Here is a 25029-nt window from a genome sequence, read left to right as displayed (position 1 = left end):
ACCTAGTGAATGAACTGCAGAGAGCTGGGACCAATGTAACAAGGCCTACCATAAGTAACACACTACGCCACCATGGACTCAGATCCTGCAGTGCCAGACGGGTCCCACTGCTTAAGCCTGTACATGTCCGGGCCCGTCTGAAGTTTGCTAGAGAGCATTTGGATGATCCAGAGGAGTTTTGGGAGAATGTCCTATGGTCTGATGAAACCAAACTGGAACTGTTTGGTAGAAACACAACTTGTCGTGTTTGGAGGAAAAAGAATACTGAGTTGCATCCATCAAACACCATTCCTACTGTAAAGCATGGTGGTGGAAACATCATGCTTTGGGGCTGTTTCTCTGCAAAGGGGCCAGGACGACTGATCCGGGTACATGAAAGAATGAATGGGGCCATGTATCATGAGATTTTGAGTGCAAACCTCCTTCCATCAGAAAGGGCATTGAAGATGAAACGTGGCTGGGTCTTTCAACATGACAATGATCCAAAGCACACCGCCAGGGCAACGAAGGAGTGGCTTCGTAAGAAGCATTTCAAGGTCCTGGAGTGGCCTAGCCAGTCTCCAGATCTCAACCCTATAGAAAACCTTTGGAGGGAGTTGAAAGTCCGTGTTGCCAAGCGAAAAGCCAAAAACATCACTGCTCTAGAGGAGAGCTGCATGGAGGAATGGGCCAACATACCAACAACAGTGTGTGGCAACCTTGTGAAGACTTACAGAAAACGTTTGACCTCTGTCATTGCCAACAAACGATATATCACAAAGTATTGAGATGAAATTTTGTTTCTGACCAAATACTTATTTTCCACCATAATATGCAAATAAAATGAAAAAAAAAACAGACAATGTGATTTTCTGGATTTTTTTTTCTCAGTTTGTCTCCCATAGTTGAGGTCTACCTATGATGTAAATTACAGACGCCTCTCATCTTTTTAAGTGGTGGAACTTGCACTATTGCTCACTGACTAAATACTTTTTTTCCCCACTGTACCATTGCATCATTGCCAATCATTAATAGCCAATTTTGCACTCCAATATCCGTAGACTAAAGTGCTAATGCTATTGCACATTGTCCCCAATAGAATAACGGAATCTCCCTAATACAGTGTCATCCGTTGACTACACAAAGGCTCCTTTGCCCAATTGAAACAGATGCCAGCCAGTGACCGAATGATTTATCTCACTCACTCAGTCCGTAGATGTCACCTCTCATATGCACATGCTATCCCCTTATTCACATGGGAGTAACATTAATATAGTCTGCTAGTATACTGAGCCATAAACTTAAGGCTCTACCACATCCCGGCAATTTTGCCTCATCCCCGTACTCATAATGGGATTCATATGTCCACAATGTGCCTGAGATGTTAAGCCGTGATATTAAACTCTTCACACCTCGGCAATGTTGCTTCAACGCGTTTCGCCCTACACTATCATATTAGGGTACATCAGGAGGCTTAGCCCTTTTCCTGTGCGCTTATGATTTTACAACGGAGCAAAATACTCCTGGCCACGATGAGAGCCGCCGAGCTTTTATAAACAACGTGCGTGGCTCTCATCGTGACCAGGAGAATTTTGCTCCGTTGTAAAATCATTATACTGCCAACAAAGTATAAATATCTACCATGTTGTAATAATTGTCCATCAATGTGCTTCCTACAGAAAAAATCCCCCTAGACTGTCTCTCTCCATAGTATCCCTCCCACACCACCCTTCTCCATAATATACCCCCTACACCACCCCTCCCCATAATATAACCCCTACGCCGCCCCTCACCATAATATACCCCCTACGCCGCCCCTCACCATAATATACCCCCTACACCGCCCCTCACCATAATATACCCCCTACACCACCCCTCCCCATAATATACCCACTACACCGCCCCTCACCATAATATACCCCCTACACCGCACCTCCCCATAGTATGCCCCCTATGCCGCCCCTCACCAAAATATACCCCCCTACGCCGCCCCTCCCCATAATATACCCCTACACCGCCCCTCACCATAATATACCCCCTACACCGCACCTCCCCATAATATACCCCTACACAACTCCTATCCCCATAATATACCCCCACACCACCCCTCTCCATAATATACCCCCTACACAACTCCTCTACCTAAAATCCCCTTCGCTGATCCTTCCCATAGTATACCCCATACAGCCCCCTCCCCATAATATAACCCCTACACCACCCCTCCCCATAATATACCCCCTACACCACCCCTCACCATAATATACCCCCTACACCACCCCTCACCATAATATACCCCCTACACAACTCCTCTCCCAATAATATACCCTCACATCACCCCTCACCATAATATACCCCCTACACCGCCCATCACCATAATATACCCCCACACATGCCGCCCCTCCCCATGATAAATGTCCCTCTCCATAATATCCTGGCTACACCACCCATCTCCATAATATCCCATTCGCTGACTCTCCCTATAATATACCCCATACACCACCCCTCTCCAAAACATACCTCTCCATCCCATAATATCCAACCTACACCGTCCCTCTCCATAATGTTCGTCTCCGTAATGTCCACCACATACTGCCCCTAGTCTCTATAATGTCCTCCCTCCACACTGCCCGTCTGAACACGCACACACACTCATACACACACTCATATTCACACTCTCATACACACACACACTCATACACACAATGCTGTGCGGCTGCCCTTGTGGACTAACACCATGGATTCATGCCCCATACCTTATGCACAGCAAATGACAGCTCTCCAATCTTCAGCAGCTCAGCTCCTGCTCCTCATTGGAGCGCTGCTGCTCACCATTCTTCCCGCCGGCTGCCTTGTCCCTGCCTCTTCTGCCCTGCTCTGCGTCGCCAGCAGCAGTGTGAGGAGGTCGCAGCATGATGACCTCATCACTCTGCTGCACGCTAGGCCGCGGAGCAGCAACAACAGCGATGCTCTGCTCTGTGCCGGATATAATGCATTCAAATGTATTCGCGTCTCAAAGACGCAAATACATGTGGATGCATCATTCATGCACTATCAGGAAGGAGTCTGCCAGCCCGGCCACAAATGAAGTTTTAGTAATGAAAAACGTTGGCACAACTCCAAAAGGTGGTGCACAAGTAGGGGCCCAATCCGTGATCAATAATATATAAACTTGGCACACACACGTGGAATAATGATGCGAAAGGTGATATTTTAATAAGATATAGTACATACAGTCAGTGACGTTTCGGTCTTATGACCTTCATCAATGTACCCTGTATTGTACTGAATGCTTTTGGTGTGTGAGCAAAAGATCCACAAAGGGTTACAATGGAGTGCTTGTGGCCGCTTTTCGGGCCATAGGTGCACAGAGAGTATCTGAGCAGTGAAGTTTTGGCGGCCGCAATAAAAAGTACAGTCTGGGGAACGGCCCGGGGGGCAAATGCATCCCTGCCACCCGGCCCAGCCTGCCACTGCAGATGGCATATATGTATAGTAAGGGAATGGTTAACCTGAGTCAGGGTTAAACAGGCTGCATACATCACCCTACAAAAGTCCAGACAGAGAAACAAGTCAGTCACCCCGTCATCTAGATAGCAGCAGTGCGGTCAAAGAGGTTATCAAGAGATCATGGAGGAGACCCACGCGTCCCGACACGGTGTCTTTCTCAAGGTGAGCATTTCCTCAGTTATCCATTCATGGTACCATGCTAGCAGCATTTTGATGTGATATGTGATATCTCTTTTGTGCAATATTAATTACAAGCGGCAGTGGGCATTATATATGGTGCCTATTGGGCTCACATTTATATGCAGATTATTTTTCTTGAGAACAGGGGCTGCATTTTTTGCCTTATTTTTTTTTCCCCTTAGTTATCTACTCAGGGTACTATGCTAGCAGCATTTCTATGTGATATATGATACCTTTTTGTGTGCAATATTAATTATAAGCGGCAAGTGGATATAGTGTTATACTATTATTAAACACTGAATATGACATTTTGATCTTTGTAGGAGTTTTCATGTCTTACCTTTTGATGGTTTTTAAATGTTTTTATTGTGTGGTGTTTTCTGGCTTTTGTTAACAATAAAAATATTTTTTTTGAACGTATTTGTATCCTGTGTGGTGATCCTATTTCTATGCATGGTCTTTCTCTGTATGCAAGCGCACCAAAATGCAACACGGTGCATTTGGCGCAGGTCGGCGCACCATCAAAAGGACACATGCGCCGGCAAACGCATACCTGTGCACGGCTTGCGTACCCAATGCTAAAAATAGGGTACGCAGGTCGCATGCAGCGTCATGCGCCCATAGGCGGAGCTGACCGGAGGAGGTTAGGCCGTGGGCGGAGCTTCACGCATCCCTCCGCAGCTCCAGGAAACGCTTGTGTGAAAGTAGCCTTACATTTTACATGCATTTGAACAATTTAGAGGCATTTGAACAAAAAATGGTTGTAAAGGCGAACTGGCGCTTTGATGTACCTATTGTCACGACCGACAAGGTAAAGTCCAGCGGACAATGCAACTTATACCTACAACGGGATGGAATGGGGTGAGGAAGGCCCTAACTGTAGAGAACGAGGGATGGGGATACCTCTTGAACTCCAACCTGAGCCTGTCCCTAAACTCTCCTAACACGCTAAGCGGGTCCTTCCCCCCGCCGCCGTCATGTGCCTAGTCCCTGATTGTCACCTCACTAATCCCTGGCTAGTGCACTGGCTGGCAAGGATGCTAGCATCACCATTGCAGATAATAAACAACACAGGAAGAGTGACAAAACACAAGACAGACAGATAGAGGGGAAAATATACTTAACAACTGTCTCTGCTGCAAAGCATCACACAGCAGAGGGTAAGGCATCAGGACAATGAACTCCACAAAAACAGTGGACTCACTACTACAACCAAAGAACTCTTTACTCCAGGCTTGGTCGACATAGAATACTCTATCACCGGCAGTCAGCTGATGGGTCTTGTGACTTTTTAAAGGATGGTGGAAGTGGTCACCACCCACACCAGCTGACTAGCAACGAAGCAGCTGCCAGCAAGGGAAACTGACATTAACCCTTGCTGGCCCGAAAGGAGAAAAGCTACATTTCTATTATAGCGGAACCAAAGCTGCCACAAATCCAAAAATGAATTGCGACTCCTATACACTACACTTATTGATTTGCAACTATTCATACTTTATATGAAAAAAACAAAGACATATGATGATTTTACATGATGTTTAATTATATATATATATATATATATATATATATGCTCCCAAGGGTAAAATCTGATTTGCAAATGCAAGGCTAGGGGGACACTGTCACCCAGCATTATATACTGTATATACTGCAGCTTGAGATGATTCCGAGTAAATTATCAGCATTTTGAGGCTTAAACTATATGGAAACGCTTCGATATTTTTAAGGTCATGCTAAGGTAAGGGTTTGCACTGCAAAGTCGCAAATTGAGGAATTACAATATTTCTCCAAATCGCAATAGTTCATCGCTTTTCCCTGTTCCGTGGATATTTCTGTCTTAAATGCTGACTCCATTGCCTAAGGCATAGTTGTGCCATTGGAAATATTGGACTAGTCATTCTACAAATATCCCAAAAGAAATAGAATGATAAAAAATAAGCAGCCTAGTAATGGATCATATTGAATATGTCCCTTGTGTGCCTGGGAAGTAAAATGTGATGCAAAACAGAAATGTACAACATTAGGATGGCTTGTACAGACTCCATGACATAGTGTATGTATCTATATCAGTGTTCTTCAACCAGTGCTTAGGGGAATACTGGCATACTGGCAGTTGTAGTTCTGCAACAGGTTGCACACCCTTTTGTCATGATATGTAAATGGTAGACACGTGATTATATCCAAATGTTTGCTGAGCACCTTCTTTGAGAAGAAAGTCTGAATCATCTTGAGTTTCTCACAAGTATTACAATTTACAATCGCAGACAGTGACAGGTTATGGAGATGTACAAAAGACACACCACATGCTTATATTATCACATTCCCAATAAAGGAAAGAAACCTAAATAAAATATCACTTCTATCTTATTTTATGCAGAAAGTCATTTACCAATTTATTTTAATGCACTGACAGTAATTATAGTGAGTAAGAAGAAATGTACTGACGTTCAGATACATTGGACTAGGAACGTTACTGAAGTTATAAAAAAAACACAAAAGAGATGTTTGAAGTGACTTTTTCATATAAGATGTTAGCATTTAAGATTTGTGGTATAGGCATGTACTGCAGTGACAAGCAGTATGATTTTCAATCCTTACAGTGTCCGTTAATGTGACCTGTAAAGTTAAAGAAATAAATGTTAATTGTACAGTGTAAATGGTGAATTCTCTCACTCAGTGTATCATTTGCTAGCTTCTCTTGTCCTTTTCTAACGCAGTCGGGTTTAGTCTTAGGTCTCCTCATATTATCTCCGTAGGTAACCTTGCACCTAAAAGAAGTTCAGGAAAGAGGCCAACTGCATCTGGTGCATGCACCGTGCTCAGATGTAGCCAAGGTCAGTACACCTGTGCAAGCCAAATGCTGCTGGACTCTTTTCACAACACATAATTTACATTGCGTTGGCTATTACACCTTTTTGTGAAAATAATCCTAAGGGCAGAGACACACTGGCATATTTCTCCTGCGATAATCGCATCGCACTGAGCGGACTGGCCAGCACCACTCCTGACCTGAGCATGACAGCATGATGGATTACTATGCAGCTGTAAAGCTCAGGTCAGGAGAGCAGACAGCCAGTGCGAGTTTTACAATGCGATTCTCGAACGAAAAATACGCCAGTGTGTCTCTGCCCTAAAAGAGAGATTTGCACAAGGACATATTTAAAATGCAATTCCCCAGTAACTAAAGTGATATTTTCAAAATCACAAGTTACTCTCTCATGCACACCATTGCTGCATTCAAGGCATGACTACAAAGTCCAGTTCTCTGGGTTACAGAACACCAATATCAATATATCGTTTACGGGTCAAGCGTTCATACCTCCAGCATTCAGAAAGCTATGCCCTCTTCCATTGATAGGGGACAACTTGTGACTTTAGGAATAAGCCACACAGAATCTCAGCAGTTAGCACTGTATCTTTAAAACACTGGGGTCTTGGGTTCAAATCCCACCAAGAACAACATCTGCTAGGAGTTTATATGTTCTTCCCTTGTTTGCGTTTCTCCAGGTTCTCCGGTTTCCTTCCACACTTTAAAAATACACTGATAGGCAATTTCAATTGGGAGCCCCAGTGGGACAAATGTAAAGCGCCGTGGAAATAATGGCGCCATATACGAAAAATAACAATCCTTTAAAGGGAACCTGTCAGCAGGATTGTGCACAGTACCCTGCATACAGTGTCAGGTCGGTGCCATTATACTGACTAAATTGGTACCTTGGTTGATGAAATCCATTTTATGGTTGTTCTTTAATCTTTATTTTCAGTTTGTAGGTATTGAGATTCTCGCGCCCTAAGGCGGGGTTCATGTATGTGGTGCTCTGATTGTATATTCATAATGCAGACTGCTGACAGGTCACAGATCCCTCACTGACCTGCCCCCTAGTTTACACAATGAATACCTAACAAACTGAAGAAAGAGGCAAAAAAACGCTCCTGCAGGCAGGTGCTGGCCGTGTCACCTGCGCTGAAGCATAATCGCATGTTTAGTGTGGCACTAATGCATTTTCTAGATGTTATCCAGCTGAGGGGAGAAACAATATGAAAATGGCAATGCCCGTGCCTGCACAGTAGCAGCTCTCGGTGTTTAGCTCTGATCCGATAGCTGCTACTGCGCATGCACCGACAGTGCCATCTTACTGGAGAAGAAAAAAAATTCCTCCTCCAAGATGGAGCCACCCGCGCCTATGCAGTAGCAGCTCTCGGATGACAGCTATAGACACCGAGAGCTGCTACCTCGCAGGCGGCGCCATTTTCAAATTGTGTTTTTTTTTCCCTAGCTTGATAACATCAAGAACATGTATTTTTGCCACACTAAACATGTGATTATGCTGCAAAGCAGGTGCCATGGCTGGCACCTGCCTGCAGAAGCGGTTTTTGGCTCTTTCTTCAGTATGTTAGGTATTCATTATGCAAACTAGGGGGCAGGTCAGTGAGGGATCAGTGACCTGTCAGCAGTCTGCATTAGAGAACACATACACCAGTCTCGCCTTAGGACACGAGAATCTCAATAACTACAAACTGAAAATAAAGATTAAACAACAACCACAAGACGGATTTCATCAACCAAGGTTATCATTGTAATCAGTATAACGGCGCTGACCTGACACAGTGTGTAGGTTACTGTGCACAATCCTGCTGACAGGTTCCCTTTAAGGACTGCACTGCAGGTCACCAAGTTCCTTTGGCTATTTTACACAGCTACTGTACATATTCTGTGTGAAACTGTAAGATCAAAATTAAGTATGGGCCTTTACAAGTCAAAAGGCAAGGTATCGCTGTTATAAACAGCACAGGTCTGTATTATGTCCGTGTGAACAGACGCTTAGGCTCCTTTAACATTGATCACTGCAAATATGCAGCTAACGGGAACAAAATGCTCCATTTTCTTTCAAGTTGTGTGACAGCCATGTAATCATATAAAAACATCCTCTCACATTTACAAAAGCCCTTACCCTGTATTGTGTTTTTGCCACACAGCACTTGGCTTCAGAGGTGATGTTCTTTGGCACCAACATTGTCTTCTTTGATCTCATTGGGGTAGGGTAAGCCCTAGAGAAGCAGCAGCCACTGCACTGATATATTTTTCCTATCCCCTTGGTAGAAAAAAAATCATTTTCCTTCAGTCTGCATTCTGGACAACCTGGCGAAGAAAAAAATGACAGAAGTGTTGAAAGCAAAAGCAAATTCAGCTTTTAATATTCCTATTACAAAACAATGGGGCCCTTGTTTGAATAACATGCCTGGGATGAAATCTGTCACTAATTTGAGTAGCGTCACGTTGAGTCCTATTCTTCAAAATATCTCACAATTCATGAAAAATATCTTTAATGTGTCATGCTGTCAGAAAACATTTGCTTCTAGTAGTTGCCAGATCTTGGAAAATGGTTACATTTTGAACTTTTCAAATACTGTACATCTTGACTAATGATAAATGTTACATTTTCTGACTTGCTGCAGGATACACAGAGAAGTGTTGGATTCCTTATTTACATGAGAATGGAAACTGAAAAATTCATCTGGTTCCTTTCTTTCCTTTCTATGTTCACCAACTGTCTGTACCTCTATACAGGAGTGATCATGTTTTCCCCTTTCCTCTATGTTATAAAGATTTACTTCTATTTTCTGCTTATGTATTATTGTTAATTTTCTCTTCTTCATATTTGCAGAGTTATTGAATTTTTGCAATACACCTTGTATATTGCTGGCTCTTCTGTGCTACATAAATCTTATAAATGTATCTAGCACAATTGATGCTCTTATTTAATTTTACTGTTGTGCTTTCCATACAATTCTCCCATAACCAACACAAATATATAAGTAATATGGGAACCTCATGTTTCCATCCTGATCCCCATATGTCTCCCATCCTGGTCCCCATATGTACCCCCATCCTGGGCCGCATATTGCCTCCATCCTGGTCCCCATATTGCCTCCCATCCTGGTCTCCATATTGCCTCCCATCCTGGTCCCCATATGTGTTCCATGCTGGTCAACATATTTACCCCCATCCTGGTCCCCATATGTCCTCCATCTTGGTCTCCATATGTCCCCCAACATAGTCCCTATATTGCCTCCATCCTAGTCCTCATCTGTCCCCCATTCTGGTTCCCATATGTCCCCCTTCTTGGTTCCATATGTCCTCCATCCTGGTCCCTACATGTCCCCCATCATGGTCCCCATATTGCCTCCATCCTGGTCCTCCTTTCTCCTCCATCATGGTCCACATACTGTATATCCTCCATCCTGGTCCCCATATGTCCCCCATCATGGTCCCGATATTGCCTCCATCCTGGTCCTCATATCTCCTCCATCCTGGTCCCCTTATAGCCTCCATTCTGGTCATATGTCTCCCATCCCGATCCCTATATGTCCCCCATCCTGGTCCCATGTACCCCATATTGCTGCTTTTCTGTAACAAAATAATAAAAAGGTTCTTCTAACTTGTCTGTGGTCCTGCAGCGACCTTTTCCTGCTCCATATGCGGCACACACAGGCCGGCACATGGCAGTAACGTCATACACCGGCGATGTGGGCGCCAGCGTCCCATAACAAGCTGTACTGTATATAACTTTGCAGAGTGAAATAAACGCATTTTTGCTCTTACTAACTGTATTGCCTATTTGTACTAATTTAGATCTCATTAGCACAACTATAGAAAGATCTGCCAAAGACCTTGAGCAGCACTTAATGTAGGGATTAGGTAACCAAGCTGACATTTCTATTTTACTGGAAAAATTGGTGGGAAGGGTAGCTTTAAGAGTGCATGGAGATATCATTAACTATAGAAGAAATAGACAGCAGACATCATTACCTGGAGCCAGAAAATTCTCTTCAGGAATAGAATGAATGACATGCATACATACTGTGAAAAACACCAGGACAACTGCTATGTGTTTTCCATACCAATCCATATTCTTCCTTAAAAAAAATAGCAAACAGTTTCATATGACGTATCAATTCACCGTACCAATTTGTAGTCAGCAAAAAAGGGGCTAAAAGTACAAATGCACCAATTAACAACATGTTCTATATGATGCTATAAATACCAGAAAAAATGAATATGTCCTACAAAGAAAAAAATGAATATAGCCAAAAATATGTAAAAAGTATATAAATCCTTATTAGTAATAATATAAGCAAAGGTTTACAAACAGGAACAATATCTGGAAGATGGTAATAAAACTAAGGAGAGGAAACAACAGACTTGTGAAGATGATATTTAAAAATGGTACACGATCATGGAGTTTACATTCACAAAATAGAAACTCAATTCACATGTAACATAGAGGCAAATGACTTTCAGTCAGAAAAAATGGGAAGGAAGGACATGGAAAGGTGGTGATGAGCAATCTCATTTTATGGCTTCTTCTCCTCTTGCAATATTTTAATGTTTTTCACCATTTTATAATTTGACAAAAATTAGACTGCAATATTTATTCATACCGTTATATGAGAAAAATAAGCTGACACTGAACATTACTAAATCTCAAACTGTTCTTTACTATAGGTTCAAGGTGATCACCTCCATAGGTCTGTGGCATCATGCCCCTATATCAGGATAGCCCTAAAGAATTGTTAATAAAAAATGGGACATGACATGCTTAAGTTAATGTGACTCAAACTCTTTTTGGTTATATTTCAAAGAGTTCTCCTAAAGTTGCATGTTATCCCTTATCTGATAGATAACTTGCTGATCACTCTGGCTTCAATTGCTGGGACCCCCAGAGATTCCGAGAAAGGCTCTCCTGTGTCCCAAATACAGAGCTCAGCAGTCTCATTGACAATATATGGAGAGGAGACTGATTTATTTATTTTTATCTGAAAAGTTCTGGTGTTTTAGAGAAAATATAGACAGATGATCTGGCCAGGGACCATAGACGGAGATGTCACTAGGACCAGTGAAGCCCTGGACAGCTTCTCCCCACACCCCTCCAGGTGATTGACAGGTCTGTCCCATTGTAAGAGACCTGTCAATCACCTGGAACGGCACTAGGATCTTGTATTGCTCCAGCATTTCAGAGAAAAATATCGGTCTGTAATTGTTCAGCCAGGCTCCGACTCAGGCTGCCAGTGGTTGGGCAGAATTAATCAGCTGACAGGTTCTTTTTAAAGAAAAATGTACCCTTACAACCAGTTTATTGTAATGACTCACACCTCTTCTGTGTTTTGGATTTACTCCTAGTTTGGGCTTGTAAATACTGATGAGAAATCCTGCCCCAAATCCTGCCATGTAGAAGTGGTGTTACTTTATAACTATTTGCTCTTCATGGCATATAAGGGTTGTTCTTCATAGTACTAGTATTATATTATTGCATTTGTTACATCAAATATATATTTTTTACCTATTTTCAAAAATCATACGCTGTTCTTTGGCCTCACTATAAAACCTTATATCAAAAATTGTCCTTAAGTCCCCCCAAAAAACTACATTAGTGGGAAACATGTCTTAGGAGCATACCAATAAATGACAATCAGCCCAGTGTAATGCTGCATCAGGGCCAAACATTTTTTAAGTGAAAAAATAGACCTATAAATTTTTATATATACAGTAGTCTACTATCTACTCAGAGCTCCACATAGCTATAGAATGGGTAATAATATATGTCAAAAAAGTGCCAAAAAGTACAATGTGTCCGTATAGATTGTGGTGGTGCAGCCATACTATATGGTGGGAGGTTTGTTTGCCTTCTTGGTCACCTGCCCTGTGTTACCTGCAGAACTGACCATGGCTTACAACTTCGGTTCTAGCCTTTAATGAGGTGAATATTTGCACACTCTTTAAGGACACATTGTATTTTTGCGGGCTTTTTTTATATATATTATATTTAGTATAGCATCTTTTTCTATAGCTATGTGGAGCTCTAAGTAGATAATAGACTATATAAAAAACGTATAGGTCTAATTTTTCATTTCCTCTATAACTTTGTTTTTATGCCCGTTTCGCCATTTAAGAATGTGAGCTCGGCCTACTTTTATTCCAGCACTTTGTTCTGATTAAAATCTGTTTGATATTTACGAATAAAAATAAAGTTTTTTACTTTAATATTCAACTGATTATTAATTTGGACCCTGATGCAACATTACACCGGGCTGATCGTTGTTTATCACTATGGCCCTGTATGGTTCGCCCTGTGATCTTTCTCTGCCGCACTTTTACAATGTGTTTATGAGACAAACTAGTATGTTATATCCTTGAACGCTTAGCATTATAGCAAGCCGTTATATGATTCATCTAGAAACTTTTTACTGTGCTATTCAAAATAGAATTGTGCCATTTTATGTGTTTGACTTCTTCAATAAATGATATATTTCTGAACTATAAAAAAACAAATATCATGTGTTTGTGCATAAGGATTATTACTGCTTATGCTATCCATGGGAAGAAAGACCTAACAGCTTATAAAGTCCTATGATCTCTGTGTTTGAGAAGTTGCCTAATGACTAATGTTTGCCAAATAATTTTTACATCCTTAGATTTACACTAAAGATCGACTTTGGAGACTGTAACTTTAGAAAGTAATACTCTGTAGGTTTTTTGTTTTTTTTTACGCTCACCTAAACAGCGAAGAAGAGATTTGCTGCCACCTAGTGGTCACAAACTAATATACACTCATAAATATAAGTGAAACAGTATCAGGATCTCTTTGATCATTGTAGACAGGCTTTTCAAGATTTTCTTTGCAGAGAATGCCAGGCTTTTTACAAGCAAATCTTGAGCGCTTATTAGTGTGTATTTTTGTGTGTGTTTAAATATATATATATATATATATATATGTATATATATATATATATATATATATATATATATACAGTATATAAAAAAAGGGCAGCACTACCAAAATTATACAATTGGTGCAAAACCTATTCAGCAGTGTCCAAACAGCCGAGTTAATAAAATAAAAAAATTAAAAAGATAGGCAGCACTCCAAATTAAATGTGAAAAAAGTGGATACTTTACTGATCCTCAGGTGGCGACGTTTCAACGGTGACCCGTCTTTATCAAGCAGCTTGAGGTCACCGTTGAAACGTCGCCACCTGAGGATCAGTAAAGTATCCACTTTTTTCACATTTAATTTGGAGTGCTGCCTATTTTTTTTATTATATATATATCATGATCTAAAAGAGTAAACCTTCCTCTTCTTGGTGCCACACGTGTGTGAACCTTGCCTTTCCGTACACCTTGTAATTAAATTTTTCTTGTTTCTACAAAAAAAGATCTAAGTTCATCATTTTGGATATTATGTTTGAATTTATCTGTGGCCTATTAGAAAATTGGGCGCCAAATTAAGGGTTCATGTAAATGGAATATAAACCGTAGCGCATGGTAGTTTTTGGCTTTTAAGTATAGACCAACAAGGCCACCGCAAAATGCTCTTTAGGTTCTGCCGTGTGTGTTACTTATGGAGATATTGCTGCCTAGAAGAAAAGCATTTTAGGTGGTTAGAGAATAGGCCTTATACAAACGTCTGTCCTTCCTCACGTAAGCAAAAAAAAACTTATCCGATTTTCATTAGTGTTTGGTCAGTGTCAATTTTTACCATCAATGTTTCATCAATGATTTTCACATGTGAAAAAAATAAATAAATTACAAAGGGTCTCCTATCTATTGCCATGCTAATCACGGACTGCTCACTAATGTCATCCATGTGTTGTCCGTGATTTTCATGGACCCATCGACTGGTACTGCTATTTTTTATATGTGCTGCCAGTAAAATTAGACATTTCTCTGTGATTTCTGATCGGACAGCAAAAAAATAATATGGACCTCTGAACGTCCCCATAGACTCTAATGGGTACATGCGCTAACCACAGCTAGAACCTGTACCTGATAAATGGACATGTGAATGAGGCCATAGGTCATATAGACACATTTTGTTTTTGTGGCATACCTATTGAGAAATCATGACAATTGCTGATTTCATATGACTGTAATGTTGGTATATTTTCATGCCACGTCAGTTTGGGTCATCATTACATCTGCCATAAGACACTCGGCCATAATGTGGGGTTAATTGCACTTGTCAAATGCTAAAGTGAACCATGTGATTGCACAAAGCAAGATTTTCTTTAGTGCAATTTTGTAATAACTGATGCAAAAAAAACTTAATTCAGTCTTAATGCACCTGCCATCTCTTATCCTTTTCTGTGCCGGTGTGCATGAGCTCTTTCGTGCATATATCAAAGTGTAAATACTACAAACTAAAATGAGAGATCTACATACAACATATGCTTGACACCGAATAAAAAAAGCAATTTTGTACCTGTATCCTCTGGAGCAGCGGTGCGCCAGTTATCAGAACTTCTCTTAATGTCAGACGTCTCTTGCAGTTACTGACGTCTGTTCTCTCCCTTTTATATCTGTCTGCACCTATAACACTAGATGCACTAGATAAGCTGGGGATCAACTCCCCGTCTGTTGGCTGCCGAGTAGCTCTTGATGTAATTAAATTTATATCCCTTTAATCATTTTGTGTTTTTAAAATTCATATTAAATGTACCTGCTATCGTGCTACCGGTGTCAGGTTATTATTATCAAGATGTACAGTCCCAGAATAAATTTCCGAATCTTCGGCTTGCATCATGTCCTTTCTGTGATGTGTTACTTGCGGAAGGTTTAGGTTAAACAATTTACGTAAGCTGGTAGTATAAGACTGCTCATTCTGTAGCATGAATTTTGTCTTTAAAGAGTCCGCAATTAAGTGGTCCTTGTTGTAACAGGTTCTGTAACGCTGTAAGAACGATATAAGCAATGGTGGAAAGGTAGAGTAGCGTGTTACTGTAAAGCCATTAGTGTAAAACATTGTATTAAAATTGCACAAGTAGAATAGTTGTGCAAAGCAGCCAACTAAATTCCTGCTGTCATTTTGTCAATGTACCAGACTCATTTTTAGAGTTAAACAGGTGCCATAAATTACCCATGTACGTGTACTAGAACCCTGCATTATGGTTGAAGGCAAATGAGTGATCGAAATGTATTTATATGCAACACTGTTAAAAACAAGGCGCAACCCTTTAAAAACTCTGCTTTTGGGCCAATCTGCTGATCTTCCCGGTCCTGCTCCTGCAGTTACAGCCAGCCAGGTAGTTGAGAATACTTGTCCTGATGAGTGTCAGGGAACATTAAATAGTGCTTCCACTGACAAGCTTTGTGCTAACTGCTACATACAGTTCAGCATATACCAGGGAATACCCTGGACTTTTCGCTTACACCTGGACAAGTATCTGGACTTGCACAGGGGCCGTTTGGTTAGGTCCTCAGAACGACTGCTGGCTGATGGAGCGAACTAGCAGAGGGAGGTCAAAAAAGTCATTAAGAGGAGGTCAGGGAAAAGCATTGTCTATGGGCCAAGCTCAGAAATGGAAATCAAACAGGCTGAGCAAGATATGAATTACAGGGGTGAACCATAGCTGTCAACTTCCATCAGTATGCTGAGAGTTTAAGTATTCAGGATTGAGAGTCCTCAGTAGTTGATACCTTTTAATGGCTAACTGAAAAGATGGTAATACATTGCAAGCTTTCGAGACTACTCAGGTCTCTTCATCAGGCTAGACTAATACAAAATCTGAAGTCACATATTTATGCACAATACAGCCTAGAAAAAATGCAATAGATAAGACAAGTGACGTGAAGCAGAACTATCAATATGGGAGAGGGAGAAACATAAATATAAACATTGGACCAGTTCATAGATAAGGAGTGTGGATGTTTTATGGTCCTCTGATTGGGGTCTAGTTCTGTGTTGCCCCGCAAGGTTTTAAAAGGAAATTCCTTAATTGATGTAAAAAGACATAAATCCATGCGACACATTCATTCCAGCACTGAGAGTGTCAAAGTTCGTCATAAATTTGTATTCCCAAACTCGTCTCTCTCTCTGAGATGTGAAGTTACCTTTCAATACCAGTAATTTCATATCCATGCTGCTGTGATCAGGGATACAGAAATGTTTTGCCACAGGTAGATCCATTCTTTTTTCTCTTATTGTGTGACGATGAGCATTCATCCTTGTTCTAAGCTTTTGCCCTGTCTCCCCCACATACAGACCCCCAGTTGGACATTTAGTACAAATAATTAAGTACACCACATTAGATGTAATGCAGGTGAAAGTACCTGGGATCTTGTAGTCCTGATGTGAGTTGGGGATCTTTATCTTGTCCGTGGTCATTATAAATGGACAGGTTTTACATTTTTTCTGGTTGCAAGGAAAGGTTCCTGCAGCTGTTGGAGAGGACAGGGAGCTTCTGACAATGATGCTTCTTAAATTTGGGGGCTGCCTAAAACACAGCAGTGGGGGGTCTGGAAAAATGGATTTTAATCGGGCATCTTTTTGTAGTAAAGGTTGTAATTTCCGTGCAGCTCCCCTTAGCACCTCCAGATTTGGGTTGTAGGTGACTACTAGAGGCACTCGGTTATTTTCTTCTTTAGCTTTGTAATGTAGCAGGTGATTCCTTGACAATCTGGTGGCTCTTGTAATTTGGTTTTCAATTGTTCTTGGATGGTAACCCTGATTCAAAAAGGTCTTTTTGAGGCGACCAAGGTGTTTGTCTCTATCCATGGGGTTGGAACATATACGATTGTATCTGATGGCTTGGCTATAGATAATAGAGTTCTTTATGTGTTTTGGATGGAAACTGTCCCATTTAAGGTATTTTGGACGGTCGATTGGCTTCTGATACAGGGATGTCTCTATTTCATTGTTTTTTAGCTTAATGATGGTGTCCAAAAAATTAATCTCGGTACTGGAGTAGTTGAGTGTTAAATTGATGGTGGGATGAAATTGATTAAACTGTTCGTGGAACGTCTTTAGCTGTTGCTCAGACTCCGTCCAGATTATTAAAATATCATCAATGAAGAGAGTTTAAGTAGTCTTTTATGCTATCCTTTTGGCCAGAAAAGAGAGCTAATTACTCCTGTTGGACAACACGCACTCATACTGCCATACTTGACAGCAATATAGGTCTCAGCCATATCTAGCAGGACAGAGCCCTAGCTGCCTAGAGCTTCTGGTTATTACTAGTGATGCTCGGGTGCTCGTAGCTCGGGTTTAGCAAATTGGAATGCTCGAGTGCTCGATCTGAGCAATGAGCTCACTGTAAGTCTATGCGAAACTCAAGCAATTTTGTGTGCCCACCTAGGCGCTCTTTAGAGGGACTAGAAATTGTGGAAATCGTTGGGAACAGTGCTCAAATGACATGAGAACAGCATGGGGAATACCCCTGGAAGCATTTCTGACTACCAGGTCACTGCTGTGAACAATGTTGTCAGAGTCATACGCCACTTTTAGAGAGTCACAATAAAACATACAAAAACGAAATCAAAATGGATTTTCCTGGGAAATATGGTAAGGAACATCCTTTCCATGGTAAAGACTTGTATATACAGTAAGGCAAAATAAATAACCAATGCTCCTCCACACATTGGGCTATGTTCACACGTAAAGTTTTTGATTCCCAGCAGGTACCCTTCTATTTCAGTCTCAGAATGTACCGCTACCATCTTTCATTTTCTGTAAGAGACACTTCGAAAATTTCTCTGAGTAGGCGAAGAACTGGCACAACGCCTTTGTTTTACTGATATATGCATAGAAAGGGTTAATCGTGTTATATTTTGCTCACATATAACTGTTAATTCTGTTTAAGTGTACCAGCGTACACTCTTAGTGTTATTGAGAGTAACTGCTGTCATTGCATTTGTTACTTACAGTATACATTGTTTATCTACCATCCTTTTGTTTGATTAATAAACTGGTTAGCAAATATTCATATTATATTATCTAATCTTTGTGCGTGTCTGCTGATTGTTGCTGTACCCCTTGTCCTGTGGCCATCCCTCATCCACATTTCAAATGTACCACAGCTCCAGAGTCTGCTAAATCTTTCTGAAGGACTTTTGTAGTCAAATGTGGTTCATATTTGCCCCTCTAGCAATCCTACCAGCAGCTCTTATTTAAATTTTGTTTGGTCTTCCAGAGCTTATCTTGACTTCCACTGTTCCTGTTAGGGCAGAGACACACTGTCGTATTTCTTGTGCGATAATCACATCGCACTGCACCGACTGGCCAGCACCTCTCCTGACCTGAGAATGACAGCGTGATGGATTACTATGCAGCTGTTAAGCTCAGGTCAGGAGAGCCGACAGCCAGTATGAGTTTTACAATGCGATTCTCGCACGAGAAATACGGCAGTGTGTCTCTGCCCTTAATTGACATTTCTCAATTACAAAACTGAGGAAAGGGCATCTTGAAAATGCTTTGTTTTCTTCTGCTTTGTGGGCCTCCACCATTGTCATTTTCATAGTGCTAGGCAGCTGCTTAGAAGAACCCATGGCTGCCGTTTTTTTGGAGCAAGGTTAGGGTAGGCTGATGTCTAGGTCAGCCTCCACCGAGTCGGGGCATAATTGCAGCCAATGGTCATGGTGGTCTCACCGGCGGGCGGGCCGTCTTCCGCAGAGTAAAAAGGGAGAAGTTGTGGAAGGGATGTAGTATCAGTCCGTCTCAATAAACAATGTCCAGACCTCAAGTGCATCAGAAAAAACAACTTGCTTTTACTAGAGCAGTTGATGATGATGATGTTTACAGCTCTTCACAGTTGTTTAGTACACTGTGCCAACAGCCCCTCATGGTGTGATGAACCTAGCTCTTTTTTGGCAATGTATAGCAGTTCTTCTCACTCCCACTGCATATAGCACTATCCGTGCACTAAAACTTCTCCTCTCAGCCTGGACCTTGGCATCCATGGCACCTCAGGCTTACAGGAAAGTACCTCGGCTCTCTTCCCACCACTGGCAAATAAGGATTGTATCAAGACATCCCTCTTCTGATCCCTAACTGACGGTGAAGCGCCCCAGGGGCTGTGGGTTACTCGGTACCGTGCCGGTTGTCTTAAAGGGATGTGTGGCAGTGTCCCGGTCCGTGGCCCCAGGCGTTCATGTAAAATTTAAGGGAATTGAATAGGAATAAAGTTTGGGTATAAGTCGTGACGCCACCTGTGGTATTCTGGTCAGTGGTGACCAGCGCTGCAGTGTTGCTTCTCTGGGACAGATGGTATAATGCAGCAAAGTTGGTAAAGCTCTCCACAGGCAGAGCTGTAGTCCTAGGGCAGTTTAAATGAGTTTGGAGATGGTGATGTAGCGTAGAGTGGAGGATGTAGCAGTGCTGGGTGGAAAGCGCAGAAAGAAGGTAGATGACACAATTGCATGTAGTTCCAAGGCTTTTCTTACAGTCTGGTGCACACAGATGCCCACTACAGTGCTGTGCTCTCCTGTTGAGGGGTCCAGCCAACTTCCAGGTAAGATGAAGTACACCCTTCCAGCACTCCCTGTCAGTATGTGCCCTTTCCTGGCCGTCTCCACACAATATGCTGCTTTCCACTTTCCTTCCTTTCCAGCACTTCACAGTTAACGTTCCAGGCCAGCAGCTGCAAATCCTGTCAGACAACGCATACCCTTCCATTTCTGTGATCCTATGTAGCGTCCTTTCCGGTTGGAATAACTGTGGTAGGGGCTGTGGTCCATAAAGTCACCACAGCTATCAGCTTGCTATTAGCACCTTGAAGTACTCTCACTAGGCTAGGGGCCGTGACACTTTGTGACCAAGTTTCTTCCTCCACCTGATGTCTGTCAGCGTGGAAATGAGCAGCACGGGGAGTACGCTCTAACCCTGTCTCAGAAGAACCACCTTTCCTTTTTAGGGAGCTTTCTACATAAGCCAATCTGTCCTGCAACTCCTGCTGACTGGAGCTGCACAAGACACATCCTTCTCCTTCCCTCCCTCTGAGGGAACTCTCTTCCCATCCTATAATTCTCCGGCTCTCAAACTTTGCTCCGCCCACTTCCCAATACCCTTCATGTTCCAAAGCAGGGGCCATAAAGGGTGCTCTGCTATTCTACGTGTGTGTGGGATGTGGGATTGAATGTGGTTGGGTGTCTCCACCTTACCTGGTTGTGGGATACCACACCTCTGGGTGAGGTGCAGCATCTCTGTGGCGACTGGATCCTCAGGGGCACCACAACGGCATCTGGCAGTTGAGCACTTCTTGAACAATGCAGGACACTATGTTCCATGCGGCTGCACAGATTTCACTGGAGTCCCCACAGCAAAGACACTTGCTGGCCTCTTTGATCTCTAGCACCACTCGTCCCAGAAGCGCAGGGTTGCTTCTCCTGGGCTTCGCAGTTTTTCTGTAGGGGCTTCTTTACAATGGCCCTTACACTAATTACATCTGTGTGTTTATGAATGGCTGAAGAGCTGGCTTCTTACACTCTCAGAGATCACAGACATTTGTGATTCCTGACTTTGCAGGGTGCCACACTCCCTCCTTCTTAAAGTTAGCACGTCCACGAGTCCAATTTGATACATAAACACAGCATAAGTTATAAATATTGAACACATGAGAAACTTGTTCATTTACATCTATGGTAAACATAAGAAATCCAATAAGACAGGCACAACACCCACTTGGTCGAAAGTCTTAGTAGAGGGAGGCCAGCTTAGAGTCTATGGCTCCATGCTCACCCTTTAATACTTTATATAGAGGGAGCAGGAAGGTCCTTACTAAGTTGTGAACGGTAAAATATTTACATTTCAAATAACAGATTTGTGTCTTACTGACATATACAGGACAGGTAGACCCTTTTCTAGTTACTGTCTGTATCTAACAAGTAACTGACCTCTGGTACTGCGCTCTGAGTGGCCGACAAAAGCAATACTGGGTGTACTGGGCAAGCGTCTTCTAACCACGCGACTTACCAATGGTACGGCATACTCTAGAGCAGTCCGCCTAGGTCATTCTTCTTGACATAGTTGGGATGGACTCCGCTTAACCCCTTTCCCCCAAGGGTGGTTTGCATGTTAATGACCAGGCCAATTTTTACAATTCTGACCACTGTCCCTTTATGAGGTAATAACTCTGGAACGCTTCCATGGATCCCGATGATTCTGACAATGTTTTATCGTGACATATTGTACTTAGAATCATAGAATCATAGAATCGTAGAGTTGGAAGGGACCTCCTGGGCCATCTGGTCCAACCCCCTGCTCAAAGCAGGATTCGCTAAATCATCCCAGTCAGATGTCTGTCCAGCCTCTGTCTGAAGACTTCCATTGAAGGAGAACTCACCACTTCTCGTGGCAGCCTGTTCCACTCATTGATCACTCTAACTGTCAAAAAGTTTTTTCTAATATCTAATCTGTGTCTCTTCCCATTCAGTTTCATCCCATTGCTTCTAGTCTTTCCTTGTGCAAATGAGAATAAAGTTGATCTTTCTACAATGTGACAGCCCTTTAGATATTTGTAGACAGCTATTAAGTCTCCTCTCAGTCTTCTCTTTTGCAAACTAAACATTCCCAAATCCTGCAACCTTTCCTCATAAGACAGGGTTTGCAGACCGGTCACCATTCTGGTCGCTCTTTTCTGAACTTGCTCCAGTTTGTTGATGTCTTTTTTAAAATGTGGTGCCCAAAACTGGACACAATATTCCAGATGAGGTCTGACCAAAGAGGAGTAGAGGGAAATAATGACTTCACGTGATCTAGACTGTATGCTTCTGTTAATACATCCTAGAATTGCATTTGCCTTTTTTGCTGCTGCATCACACTGTTGACTCATATTCAGTCTGTGATCTATTAGTATACCCAAGTCTTTTTCACATGTGCTGTCACTTAGCCCTATTCCTCCCATTCTATATATGCTTTTTTCATTTTTATTGCCCAGATGTAGTACTTTGCATTTCTCCCTGTTAAAAACCATTCTGTTAGTTGCTTCCCACTTCTCCAGTTTATTTAAATCTTTTTGAATCTTCTCTCTCTCTTCTCTAGTATTAGCTATCCCTCCTAGCTTTGTGTCATCAGCAAATTTAATCAGTTTACCCTCAATTCCTTCATCTAAATCGTTTATAAAGATGTTGAACAATACAGGGCCCAGGACAGAGCCCTGTGGTACCCCACTTGAGACATTCTTCCAACTGGATGTGCAGCCATTTACAACCACTCTTTGGGTCTGATCACTAAGCCAGTTATGAATCCACCTAACAGTTGTCTTGTCCATTCCATACTTAGTCATTTTTTCAATAAGGATTGTATGAGAGACTTTGTCAAATGCTTTGCTGAAGTCAAGATATACTATATCTACAGCATTTCCTTGATCCACCCAATCAGTGATACCGTCATAGAAGGAAATTAAGTTAGTCTGACATGACTTATTAGTTACAAACCCATGCTGACTCTGTTTAATCACTTCATTCTTATCCAGGTATTGACATACATGTTGTTTAATAATTTGTTCAAAGATCTTTCCTGGTATAGAAGTCAGACTCACCGGCCTATAGTTGCCTGGGTCCACCTTCTTCCTCCTTTTGAAGATAGGAACAACATTTGCTCTTCTCCAGTCTTCTGGCACTTCTCCTGTTCTCCAAGAATTTTCAAAGATTATGGAGAGGGGTTCAAAAATTTCTTGTGCTATCTCCTTCAGTACTCTGGGGTGTAATTTATCTGGACCTGGAGACTTGAATTCATTTAGGTTAGCTAAGTGTTTCCTCACTATCTTTCTGTTTATAGATATCCTGGATTCTTCTATTCCCTTAATAGGACAGTGAATAACAGTTGATGTTACATTTCCTTTCTGAGAGAAAACAGATGCAAAATAGGAATTTAAAAGTTCAGCCTTCTCAACATCCTGTCTTACCATTTCATCATTTTCATCCTGTAAAAATCCTATAGCATCTTTGACTTTTCTTTTACTTTTGACATATCCCCAAAATCCTTTATTATTACTTTTGACATCTCTTGCAAGCCTCAATTCATTTTCAACTTTAGGTAATCTGATTTGTGCCCTGCAGGTTCTGCAGACAGCATTATATTCTTCTTTAGATATGCCTCCCTCTTTCCATTTTATAAACATTTTTTTCTTCCTTTTTAGCATGTGCTTAAGTTCTGTGTTCATCCATCCTGGTTTCCTTAAATGCTTCATGATAGTGGTAAAATTTCTTTGATATGACTTGCGTTTATTTGTGAAAAAAATGGAAATTTGGCAAAAAATTTAAAAATTTCTCAATTTTCCAACTTTGAATTTTCATGCCCTTAAATCACAGAGATATGTCAAAATACTTAATTTTTTTTGGGAAAAAATATACATGTGGTTAATTTAAGGAGCGCTATGGCTATAGAGCACAGTGCAATGGATTAGAGGTAAACAAACCTTTTATTAGACCACTACGCGTTTCGGCAGCGGACCGCTACCTTCCTCAGGTGGATTTACAGACCATGTAGTAAGTGACACATTAGGGGTAGTGACCAATAGGATGGAAGCATTCAATGATGTCAATTAACCCTTTGTATAAGAGCGGTTAGGTATCAGGAATGCAGCAATTAAAACCAAAAACTAAAATTAAAAAATCCAAAAATAATTAAAAAATGATCCACAAGTAAAATGATATAAAATACAACATATAAAAATATGTAAAATATAGCGTATCATGATGAAATGAAATATAATATTTGACCTAAAGATAATATATATATTTCAAAGTGATTCAACCACCTAATCACCTACAAAATGTTTTTTGTAAAATATTTATCATACACAATCTTAAAATACTAATAACAGATTATACTGTAGCATATAAAATTCTTATTTAAAAACTATAAGGACACAAAGGAAATATGGATTGGTCCCTTTTATCTTTTATTTCTTTATTAATGTCATAGACAGGGATTCCCAGAGCATCAACCTGCTTAGCATCTGCAATTTGATGAGGAAATGCACATTCAGTCCTCTCCTCCTATCCTTTGCTAATCATTATCATACAGTGCATTTATTTTATCCTTTCCACTGTTACTTAGCCACATTTAATTCAAACCCTCAGGATTCAAAGTACCCAAGTTCCAAAAGCTTTCTTTCTTTATGGTAGAGCTTGGAAGGGAAGGAGCACCGTTTGACTTTTCAATGCAAAATTGGTTGGAATTGAAATTGGACGCCATGTCGCGTTCGGAGAGCCCCTGATGTGCCTAAACAGTGGAACGCTGCACAAGTGACACCATTTTGAAAAGTAGATCCTCTATGGAACTTATCTAGATGTGTGGTGAACACTTTGAACCCCCAAGTGCTTCAAAGAAGGTTATAACGTAGTGCCGTAAAAATAAAAAATCATATTTTTTTTTACAAAAATGATCTTTTCGCCCCCAATTTTTTATTTTTCCAAGGGTAACAGGAGAAATTGGACTCCAAAAGTTGTTGTCCATTTTGTCCTGAGTACGCTGATACCCCATATATGCAGGTAAACCACTGATTGGGCGCATGGCAGAGCTCGGAAGGGAAGGAGTGCCGTTTGACTTTTCAATGCAAAATTGGCTGGAATTAAAATCTGACACC

At 41.4% G+C, this 25029-nt stretch overlaps 1 protein-coding gene across 2 annotated transcripts; it reads right to left on the bottom strand.

Annotated features, from left to right (window-relative positions):
- Positions 1 to 6019: 6019 nt before the first annotated feature.
- Positions 6020 to 15018, bottom strand: CGA (glycoprotein hormones, alpha polypeptide). Of its 2 annotated transcripts, none has more exons than XM_073589621.1 (4): positions 14928 to 15018; positions 10478 to 10580; positions 8619 to 8806; positions 6020 to 6282 (listed from the first exon to the last, which is right to left on the bottom strand). In XM_073589621.1, exons 2-4 carry the CDS (start codon positions 10575 to 10577, stop codon positions 6205 to 6207), a joined length of 366 nt encoding a protein of 121 aa, XP_073445722.1. In that variant the 5' UTR covers positions 10578 to 10580; positions 14928 to 15018; the 3' UTR covers positions 6020 to 6204. The 2 variants fall into 2 exon arrangements, with proteins under 2 accessions (XP_073445722.1, XP_073445721.1); XM_073589620.1 differs by having other exon boundaries at positions 10478 to 10584; positions 14928 to 15005.
- Positions 15019 to 25029: the final 10011 nt, after the last annotated feature.

This window comes from Dendrobates tinctorius, unplaced genomic scaffold, assembly GCF_039654945.1.
Source record: "Dendrobates tinctorius isolate UK_male_01 unplaced genomic scaffold, ASM3965494v1 ptg000111l, whole genome shotgun sequence".
Classification (NCBI taxonomy): Eukaryota; Metazoa; Chordata; class Amphibia; order Anura; family Dendrobatidae; genus Dendrobates; species Dendrobates tinctorius.
The sequence above is the reverse complement of the archived record's forward strand: the minus strand, read 5'-3'. Positions and strand labels throughout refer to the sequence as shown.